The sequence below is a fragment of the Sebastes umbrosus genome, chromosome 14, assembly GCF_015220745.1.
Source record: "Sebastes umbrosus isolate fSebUmb1 chromosome 14, fSebUmb1.pri, whole genome shotgun sequence".
In the NCBI taxonomy this organism is placed as follows: Eukaryota; Metazoa; Chordata; class Actinopteri; order Perciformes; family Sebastidae; genus Sebastes; species Sebastes umbrosus.
Window position 1 is genome coordinate 12,804,307 of NC_051282.1, and position 11,407 is coordinate 12,815,713.

Sequence of the window (11,407 nt, forward strand, 5' to 3'; positions counted from 1 at the left end):
AGTCTGCAGGACAGATAATAATGCACACATTGCACTTTAATAGACTAAGCTACTGGAGTTACCCTGCACTATACTCATTTTTAACAGTCTCTTCTGCACTTTTTTAATAGTCGTGTATCACAGCTGTTACCCTTCACTATATTCAGTTTTAACAGTTTTTCTTCATCTCCTTGTATTTTTATACCTGGTATATTTTTGTTGTACTTTGTAATTTGAACTACTAACTTTTTACTAACATGTTTTTGCACTATGGAACTGTGATGTTGGAAACTTGAATTTCCCTTGGGATCAATAAAGTTACTATCTATCTATCTATCTATCTATCTATCTATCTATCGATCGATCTATATAAAAAAAAACACTCAAATCCACCATTTCCGTTTCATTTGAAGACACTTTACTTAAATACACATCACAAATAAAAAAAAGACAGTGTAAACATTGGACATCATTAGTTTAGTCCGGATCAACCGGACAACCAAAAATAATTTACACAATGAATAAATGCAGCATTTGCATGACAATATCAGATGCAAAATAGTACAAAGTATACAATAATCATTCCCATTTTCTACCATTAGTAAACCCGACTCGTGGGCCTGTCTGTGCCCGCTGTGCTGCTCAGTCTGGATGCTGCATACTTTTTCTTTTTACTTCTAGTAGGTGCTGCAGCTGCCTTTACAAAGTACGTACTGTTTCATGCAGTACGCATACTACTTCCTCATAACATTGCACCTTGAACTTTGACCCTCTTGCTCATGTATCCCCTCCACAGAGGATTGTATGTCAGAATATGTATTGGGACATACTAAATCTTTTTTTCTGGCATACTAAATAGTATGGTAGTATGGGTCTGGGAACGCATAGTACGTACTAAAAGGCACAATGTTATGCATACTGCATGCATCACTACACAGCTGCAGTATGTACTAAAGGTAAAAAGTAAAAAGTATGCGATTTGGAACGCACCCCTAGGTGTCAATGGTTGAATGGTGAGCAAAGATGTCCAGCATCCCAGGAAGTACCATTTCAATCAGTCTTTTTCACCCTAAAGAGTTGTCGCATATAGCCCTGCGATGCTGACAACACATCGTATCCCAGTACAGTGCTGCAGCATGCAGAACTCCAGTGTTATTTACTTTTTTCAGTCACTTAGTAGTCTCTGTTGTTGTTTTAAAACGCCTCCAACTTGCTCGTGAGCATGAGTTGACAGCCGCTGCTCACGTGTGTCAGGACCTTCTGTTTGAGCTGAGCGACCTGGTCCCGGAGCACCGAGGCCGTGTTGGAGAGCCCCACGTTGTCGTTTTTCAGCCCCTTCACCTTGTCCTCCAGCCGGGCGATGCGCTCCAGCTTGCGCCTCCGGCATTTAGTCGCTGCCAGCCGGTTCCTCAGCCTCTTCCTCTCCGCCTTGATGCGCTCCTGATTCTCCAAGTTGATGGGAGACATCGGAGGCGAGCCGCCGTCGCTGCTGAGCAGGTCGGGCACCGTCTGGGGCTCCTCTTTCAGACTCAGAGCGACGAGCCGCTGCTGCTGCTGCTGCTGCTGCTGCTGCGGGAGATGGAGCGCGGAGCCCGGCAGAGCGTGGTGGAACGGAGCGCTCTGCTGGTGCTGGTGCTGGTGATGGTGCTGCGGCGGCAGGTAGCTGATAGTGGCGGTGGGGTAGCTTGTTGCGGAAGAAGAGAGACTCGTGTTTGGACAGTAGGCGTTCAGCGTGGTGTAGATGGGAGGCTCCGGCTGCTGCAAGGCGGCGCCGAAGACACTAGAGGCCGCTGCAGAGCAACTGGTGGTGACTCCACCGGCACCAATGGACACGTTAGGAGGAGGCATCTGGTTCATCTTGTGCAGCTCATCCAAAGCTTTCACAAAACCTTCCGCGAAGCCTTCCTGCTCATCCGTGATGCCCCGGTTGTAGAAGTACTGGCCCGGTGTCGGAGTGGTGATGACACCGTTACTGTTCTGGATGATGAGCCTCTCTAGCTCCGGAGATGCGAGCTTCAGAGACCCCACGTCGTGGTGGTGGTGGCCGGTTTGGTACGGGTCCACCTCGGCTGCTCTCAGCTGGTTTTTCAGGTTGCGATATGGCTCTGTCAAGTTCAGATTCATATTCTGCTTTAGCAGCTTGTAGTCGTGCATTGCTGCATCTGAGTGGCCGTAAGCAGACAGGAATGAGTCGTCATGATAAAAAGGCTGTTCCATCTTTGTAGACATTAAAGTCATATAGGAGAGATGAAAAAAAGTATAGTGAAGCTTACCAGCTGCTTTTTTAGAAACTCTCAACAAATCAGTGTCACAGCAGAGAGAGTATGCATCAACTCAGTCTCTCAAACAGTGTCTCCAAAAACACCAATTAAAGGAAAATCACTCCACAAACAAAAAGAGAGTGAAAGTCCCAAATGTCCAAAACACAAAGTTTCTGTAGGTAAAAGTCTGTCCCAGTGTCTTTTTTTCCTTGCAATCCTGTTATGAAGGAAAAAGTTATAAGGAAATTCCTAGTAGTTGATGTGCTGGTTGCTTGTTGAGGTGTGTTCAGACTCGTACTCGTATGAGTTTATATACACACGCGTCTGCTGCCAGGACAGTGCGGTGTTGTGATTGGCCGAGAGGCCTCGGTCTCCACGCCCAGTGAGGGTGACGCTGATGCCGGGAAGAGGCGACTGTAAACAAGCCTGTAGGCATGAGAGCACCGGGGACGCATCACAGCAGAGGATCACAAACACAAGACACAGCTTTTTTGTTTTTGCGCGTTTTATAGGTTGAATAAGAGGTTGTTGGATAAGCGAAGAGGTGAGATATACTCTGTTAGACTTTTAGGTTTTTAATCCATTCATCCATGTTACACTGTAGAAAAAAAACCTTATTATTTTGTTAAAAGTTCAAAAATGTAAGGCAAGGCAAGGCAGCTTTTATTTGTATAGCACATTTCAGCAACAGGGCAATTAAAAAAATAAAAGCTAGGATAGAAGCTAAAATAGAATTATAACACACAAGAGTAAAAGCTCTAGTGCAGTATAAGATCATTATCTGGTTTGAAAAAAAATGTAACGAGTGTTACATCAAATACGTATATAAGCTCATCTGCAACCTGATGTTGGCCCCATTAGATATTAATTATACCCCATATATATATACATATATATATGTATAAAGGCTGCTAGACTACTGTGCTGTTTATTATGATCCATCCTGTGGAGGAAGTCCTCAGGCCTTATATGGGCATGATGACGCGCCGGTTCCTCTCCGGGAGAACCGGGAAGCCACGCCCCCCGGGCCTCATTCCAGCAGCAGTCCAGCTCCTGTATAAACCCAATCCACTCATCCATGTGTTATAGTGAGAGAGTTAGGGACTTTCTGTCTCAGCAGGGTGCACAGAGTGAGCTTCTCAAATACATCCATCTGTGTGTACCGATCAGGACAGAAAAGTATCCCGTACACAGTCCTAAATTATCTTATTTATTTATTTTTTTATTTTTTTGCCATTGATATCAACAAGGGGTGTCAATCGATAGCAATTTAATCGCATATTTTTTATGTGTTCAAAATGGACCTTGAAGGAAGATTTGTCAAGTATTTAATTCTCTTACCAACATGGGAGTGGGCAAATATGCCATGGAAACAGGACATGACATAGAAACAGAAAGCACATTGACCTGAAGAACAACCTCCCACCCATGAAAATAATAAGAGCAATGAAAGACAGAGATTAAAAAAAAGAAAAAATATATAAATTAAATAACAAATAAATACATTAAAATAGGTAAATTAAAAGAAAAAAATAATACAAAATAAATAAAATATAAAATTTGATTTAAAAAATTAAATATATAGATAAATAAACATTTAAATTGTCCATAGTTAAACGTGATTAATTGCAAATTAATGGCACATTTTTTATCTGTTCAAAATGTACCTTAAAGAGAGATTTGTCAAGTATTTAATACTCTTATCTACATGGGAGTGGGCAAATATGCTGCTTTATTCAAATGTATGTATATATTTATTATTGGAAATCTATTGACAACACAAAACAATGACAAATATTGTCCTGAAACCCTCACAGGTACTGCATTTAGCATAAAAAATATATGCTCAAATCATTACATGGCAAACTTATGCCCAACAGGCAACAACAGCGGTCAGTGTGCTGACTAGACTATGACTTGCCCAAAACTGCATGTGATTATCATAAAGTGGGCATGTCTGTAAAGGGGAGACTCGCGGGTACCCATAAAACCCATTTACATTTACATATCTTGAGGTCAGAGGTCAAGGGACCCCTTTGAAAATGGCCATGCCAGTTTTTCCTCGCCAAAATTTAGCATAAGTTTGGAGCGTTGTTTAACCTCCTTCAACACTAGGTTAGTATGACGTGGTTGGATTCCACCAATGGATTCCTTAGGTTTCAGTATAAGTATCTTCACTCTAGCTTTAAAATGGAGCCCGCTACAATCTCTGAAAGATCAACTGCGTTAATGCGCTAAAGAAATTTGGAGACTTAAAACAAATTTGAGTTGACAGGTTATTATCTGACTTATGCAACTGGATGCCTCAGTGTTTTGTGATGCCCCCAAACACACTTTAGTGACACACACTACCGAAGCAGAAAACTGTGTGTGTGTGTGTGATCAGTGACAGAGCAAACATCCTCCTACACTGTAGGACCTACAGTATCCTGACAGGTTTGTGAGGTACTGCTGATGCCTGAAGTAAACCTGCTGTGTGGGGAAATAGAGGAAACTTTGAGCCAAACCCAGTCAATTATCTCAAACAGGAAGATTCATGTTCAGTAATTTAGCCTTCTGATCCATAAAGCCTAGTTCCACAAAAATGACCCTTCATTTGCTCTAACAAGTAGAAGTATTGTGGCTCCCCCTCTCTAAGAGAGCTCAGTTCGCACTGAAAGGAAATGTGATTCCTCAATCGTGCACCTATTTCAAGTGTGGAGAAGGGAACCTTTTGTCTCCTGTTTGTAATTCTTCCAACGCCCACACAAACACAAATGCCTCCGCCGATGTATCCCGTATCCCTGCACAGACAAAACAAGTCAGGTAGGATGCTTTGCTTCGGCAGGCGCTTAATCCTCCGGCTCCTCCGGCTGCACCTGAAGGATGATCACGCTCAACAGTCGTTTATACCAAGAAGCGCCTCAATAAAAAATGTTTTATTTACAGATGTCGGTTGGAGGCGAGGCCAGAAGAGATTACATATAATATAAGTGAATAATACAATATAGGAACAGGCTGGATCAGCGGTTTTGTCTTATCCCCACAGCTCAATCAGAGGACCTCAAGGACCCCTGGATGTTATTTAACACTATTAATTATACAAAAGTGGATATTGTTACAATAATATTTTGTTAATGCCACTTGGGAGTGGCAGAAGCTGGATGTTTCAACCATTTATCTATAACATTTAGCTATTTCAACTGTCTTTAGTACATTGAACTTTAATTTTGCGTTGATTTTGGTGGCCCCTGTGGACAAAAGCGTGGAGTGTTTCCAAGCGTCCCTTTAGAAGACCTCTCATTTTACTGTAATAGGTTCTGAAAGTCTGCCCCACACAGTCCTGGATCTGGTTCTCCCGTGCCTCCCTTCCCTCCAGCAGATGCAGCAATACGGCCTGGGCCTCCAGCAGCATAGTGTCGGTGTTGGCTCCCATCGGGGACCAGCAGAGCAGCGAGGCGAAGCTCTGCTCCTGACCGGAGGAGGAGCCATCACGGCTGCTGGGCGTGGAGCTTTCCTCCTCCCGCCGGAGCTCTGACAGCAAGTCAAAGGTGTCAGTGTTGCCAGATCTGAGTCTGTCTGCGGCCTGCTGGTCGCTGCCAGATGTCCTGCTGGAGTCTGAGCTGAAGGAGCTCCTGGTGAATCTGCATGATTTTGTCTGATTTCGCGTTGAATCCGACCCGGTGGCACCGATGACAAGGATTAATTATTACTATATAGAAATAGCCAATCTTCTCGCTGATGGTGTTGTTTACTTATATACGTCATATAGAAGCATCAGGATTACATTGAGACTGTTTCATAACCAGTTCAAAATTCCTCACAGTTTACCCCTGGTTGGGAATCACTGGTCTAAATAACAAAATTGAACCCAGCAAACTGCCAAATTAAAGGTGCCCTATATGATATCCAGCGCATTTAAGGTGAGAACATTGATAACATTCAGCCACTAGATGTCGCATTCTCCCTCCCCTGTTCCATTACATTAACTTCACAACAAGTCGTTGACAGGCATTTACTGTCAATCTCAACCATATATCTGTTTTTTCTACAATAACTGACGACAGAGATCCCATGTGATACCAACGCCGTTTTACATCGTTGTTATAAGTGGGAACCAAAGGTCAGACATCATCCACAGAGGTAATCGAAACATTCATTTTGGACCCGTCCAAATTTTTTAAATGATTAATTCAATATCATATTTTTTTTCCCAGGAAAAGTCGTACTTTTATTCGTCACCTTTCTAAATGCTCTGTGAATGTTTTTTTTTAATATTCGTCTATATAAAAATGTTATCAATAAGACCTTTAATATATAATCAAACAACGATTAGCTATGTAAAGATATAGAGGAGTAATGTCTACCTGAGCAGAGAATGAAGTCGCTCTCCCTCTGTATGTGTTGTAATCCAAGCTTCTCTGTGCTTTGTTGACATTGGCGCGCCAGCCACGCGTCGCTTTTTTTCATGTTCATGCATGTGAGCGCGCCCCACTGGCTAGCTCACAGCTGCCATTCTGCACTGCTCTCATACGGCTTTTAACACTGTCAGCAGAGTTGCCTTTGTGTTCTCTATTAGCACCGTTAGCTATGAGCCGCCGGCACAGCCGTTGCCATGTTGAGAGCCGTGTGGCATAAATGCTCTAAATCTTGTAATTAGCACCTTTAAAGTTACTACAAGGAACTTAGTTTTGTGTTGATTTTGGCAGTGGACAAAAGCATGTAGTGTTTCCAAACACCAGAGTCCCTTTAGAAATCCTTTCATTTTACTGCTACAGGGTCTGACAGTCTGCCCCGCATTGTCCTGGTTCTGGTTCTCCCGTGCCTCCCTTTCCTCCAGCAGGCCCAGCAATACGGCCCGGGTCTCCAGCAGTTTGAAAGTTCAGGCTAGGAATCACTGGTCTAAATAGCAAACCTAAATCCTGCAAACTGCCAAATTAAACAAGAAAATCTTTATAGTTGAATATTACTAAAGAAGTGCAGCCCCGCCTTTGACTATTTAACCTTTGCCATTCTCATCCATGGATCTAGCTTTCAACAGCTTTTCCCTTTGGCAGTGAACACTCACAACTACCCTGTAACAACACGTACCTGCTGTAAAAAAGCACATATGGAGATATTTGCTCAGACAGACCCTGTTATCATGTTTAGGCCTAAAGGGAATACTCCTGTTAGGACAGAAGTTACTCAACATCTTGTTCTACATGTCACAGAAAGGAGAAGACAACTGTTTACCACATGACTTGAAAAGTTGGCCTAAATCACTTTTAGGGTCTGATCATAATGACCTCATGTCAGGTAATTCCCTGGTATTCGGAGCGACTATTTTAATTCTATTTCCTTTCTGTCAGTATCCATGGGAATATGAATAAACAGAGGAAAACAACAGTTCCTGGCAGTGTTATGCCTCCACTTTGCCACCTCCCTTATAAATTCTATTCTCTGTGCAGCTGCCTGTTTCTGCCACTGCCCTTGCTCTGCTTGGGTTTTAAGTTTTATTCAGCGTTGTGGTGAAGGTTGACCACAGTCCCAGTGACATTTTGGCAAAGCACAACAGTATAGGGTCCCGAGTGGTGAGTGTTTACGGGAACACTCGTGAGGTGGCACCGTGCCATGCTGCCAAATGTTAGTCAAAAAACACTCATGTTACCCAACCAGTGGGAGAGACGAATGTGTGAACGTTGAGGCAGATGTGCTGTAGATTAATATGTGATATTGTTTTTCTCCTGAGCAATCTCAGCCCATCAATTATTGTTTGGGTGGATTCGTCTCTAAACAACGACATGTGGTGATTAGTTCAGTTATCAGGTTTTTGCGAAAACCAAAAAAAAAATGTGGCCGCCGTCTTAGTCACATCTTGATTAGTCACATCTCTGTTTAGTCTGTTTAGATTTAGAGTTGTTCTGTGTACTCAAGTACAGAAATTCCTTCCTTTGACTTCTGCTTTTTTTTTCTACAGAAGAAGCCCAAAAACTGCACGGGGCTTTTGTGTTGTTTTTTATGCATTTTTCTGGGCAAACTTTCAAAGAGTTCCAGGGCAGGACGAGCTGCTTGGCAACGACTCAGTTTTTAACAGTCGGGATCACATGGACGGGTGCCAAAACCAACTGAGTGTTACCTGCTCTTGTTCCTGGGTGAGTTGGGGAAAGGCAAGGCCTGAGGGTGGAAGGAAGCTGTTTACCGTAAGATTAAGCAAAGTGTGTGTGTGTGTATGTGTCTGTGTGTGTGTGTGTGTGAACAAGCACGTATATCACTAAGGGTGGAGTATTCATGAGTGGAGAATTTTTTTTGACCATCTGCTTGAAGGGAGGAGATAAGAAAGATTCAGTGGAAATTTTTATCCATTGTCTCCCACATCTCATGTGCTGAAAAATGTTTTTAGTTGTCATTGAAGAGACTTTTTTTTCTGACCCCCATAATCAGGGCTGGCTTAAGGCATAGGCCATATAGGCAGTCACCTAGGGCGCCACCTTCTGGGGGGCACTGGACACCCTCTTTAAAGAGAATTTTAAAAAAAATTATTAATAATAATAATAATAGTAATAATAATAATAATAAATGCCAGTGGGCAGTCTTCTGCATTGAGGTAACAAATGAACAAATAAATAAATCAATAAATACACTTTTCACCCCTGGTTGTAACTCTTGTTGAAGTGAAACTGACATTATATATTGACGATATCGGGGACCAATTGTTATATTTATTATAATAAATACAGTTATTTATGAAAATAAAAATCTTAATTTTTGTCTTAAAACCATTGTGATGTCTGATATGTGTTGCAGTTTGCAGGACAAGGGTTAGGGTTCTGGGAGGGAACAATAACCCTGGAGCGGTGGCGGCAGGGAGGAGCAAAGTTGGAAATCGTTGGTGTGTGTGAAAGAGATTAAAGCAGTAGTAGGTAGGATTAGAGCATATGAGTAAAAAAAAGAACTTATTTTTATAAAACGGTCACTATATCCTGACGGCCTCTGTGTCATCCGGTGCTCCAATAGCATCTGCAAGATTTAACAGACCAGAGGAAAACAACCAATCAGAGCCGAGCTTGATCCTTGCCATCTCTGAGCAGCTGTCAATCACTCGCAAACTCTGATCAAACGGTCAAACTAGGCAGCGCTGATCAAATATAAATCAATATTCTGGTACTTTAATGCTTATTTCTCGCATAAAAATTTTTCAGCAACATCTTGTAGTGTACTGATTAGCTGTAAAATGAGAAAGTTTGTGACCCGATAGCCATATTGAGATCAGTTGAAGAAATACCGAGCACCACCCACCAGCCAGAGCAAACTTTCTCATTAGTCATACTCATACAGTAACAGAATATTAATTCATATTTGATCAGCGCTGCCTAGTTTGACCATTTGATTTGAGTTTGCGAGTGATTGACAGCTGCCTCTGTTGAATGAACAGCCAATAAGAACGCTCTCTCTCTCTCTGAAATGACCTGTGATTGGCCAAAGTCCCCCGTCACTGGCTAGATTTTTTAATGCCTGAAAACAGAGCCATGAGGAGGTGCAGAAGTCTAGTTTTCTCTCAGAACACTTGAATTACAATATGCTAACATGTTGTAATGGAATTTGTGTCCAATGATGCCAAAACTTTCTGCCTACTGAAGCTTTAAGTAGTACTTTTTTTTACAATAGGAAAATCCCCTTAATTTCTTCACCCTATAGATTCTGTGCTTTAACAAAGCAGGCTTTCACAATAAGGTGCTTATACCTCCTCCTCTCAAACCGTCCCATTGTGCCTCGCCACCTCTGCACAACTCTCCTTTTGTCAGAGCCGGGGCAGCAGCAGCCTACTCGTCGTCTGCTTCTCCACAACGCCGGGCCCTTTTGGTTGCTCCATCTCCATCTGTGACTCAGAGCAGCTATAGGGCGGCCGGGGCCAATCAGAGGTCAAAGCCTCGAGCTCGCTCCTCACTTCAGAGTCTTTCCCCTGACCTTCACAACTCCTCCAAACACCCACTCAGCAGAAAAGAGTCGGGGGAGAGCGGGGTGGGCAAGGGGGGAAGAGAAAGACAGGCTCAGTCAAATGAGGTTTGTTTGTAAAGTGCCCTCTTGACAGAGTGGATGACTCCTTCGTTTGGACATAATGAGGCCTCTCATCCATAGCGTTGCTGTTCTCCTTTGTGACTGTGGTCACTGTATTGCCAGGTCTATTAATAGAGGGATCCATCATCGTTTACATCGTCATCATCAGCATCCTCGTCAACATCACATGATGGCCCGATGGTGTTTTCCTCAACTCCACTCTGTTAATCCCAAACGGTCGATGTTAATTTATTAACATTAAAGGTGCAGTGTGTAGGATTTGGCTCCATCTAGCGGTAAGGTTGCAGATTGCAACCAGGTGAAACTTCTCCCGTACACCAAGCATGTAGAAAAACTACAGTGGCAGACGTGAACGTGACGACATGAAAACATGTATGGCCCAAAAGAGTATAAAAGCAAAGAGACGAAACTCTGGTGTTTTTTTGATAACAGCCACTGCTGCCATTTTGGAGTGAAAACTATATTTATAATATTTTATTGTTCAACACAGGCCCTTTCGGTAGAACATGACAATAGAATAGAAACAATTTTGTTTTACCGTTGTACAGCACTTTGTAGGCAAATGTTTTACTGGCGTCCGGTTGTCGCTTTCAGTCCAAAATGGAGGAAACGTAGCTTTGCTGCTGGGTGCTGATGTTGCAATGGAATGAACAATTGACTTTCACTTCTTGGCAATATATGTTCTTTGATGGCCCTATCTAGAGCCAGTGTTTGTTTGTCCTTTCTGGGCTACTGTAGAAACATGGCGGCCGGCTCCGTGAAGAGGACCCGCTCCTATAGATATAAACGGCTCATTCTAAGGTGACGAAAACACAACGATTCTTATTTTCAGGTGATTATACACTAAAGAAAACATACTTATTAATATTAGGCTAGATTCCATCTCATACCATTTCCATTACACACTGTTCCTTTAAGGCTGCTGATGTTACTGACAGCCTCAACCTCATTTAATTTTTGTGTGCCAATAATTTGAAGGCTAAAGTTCATGAGCTTTCTAATCTTGATGCTTGATTGATTCCAAGCCTGACATGCATCAGTGAATCTAATATTGCATGACAGCATTAATATGAGAGCAACTTTGAGGTCTAGTGTTGCATTGAAGGGCACATGTGCCCTATAACTGTACT

General features: G+C 42.6%; 1 protein-coding gene across 2 annotated transcripts; it reads right to left on the reverse strand.

Moving 5' to 3' along the window:
* Positions 1-374: 374 nt before the first annotated feature.
* On the reverse strand, positions 375-2,534 carry junbb (JunB proto-oncogene, AP-1 transcription factor subunit b). 2 transcript variants are annotated; one of them, XM_037791031.1, is made up of 2 exons: positions 2,253-2,534; positions 375-2,141 (listed from the first exon to the last, which is right to left on the reverse strand). In XM_037791031.1, exon 2 carries the CDS (start codon positions 2,131-2,133, stop codon positions 1,174-1,176), a length of 960 nt encoding a protein of 319 aa, XP_037646959.1. In that variant the 5' UTR covers positions 2,134-2,141; positions 2,253-2,534; the 3' UTR covers positions 375-1,173. The 2 variants fall into 2 exon arrangements, with proteins under 2 accessions (XP_037646959.1, XP_037646958.1); XM_037791030.1 differs by having other exon boundaries at positions 375-2,534.
* Positions 2,535-11,407: the final 8,873 nt, after the last annotated feature.

Bases quoted from the DNA above. Each gene is read 5' to 3' on its own strand.
- junbb (XM_037791030.1), bottom strand. From the start codon at position 2,217: ATGACTTTAATGTCTACAAAGATGGAACAGCCTTTTTATCATGACGAC.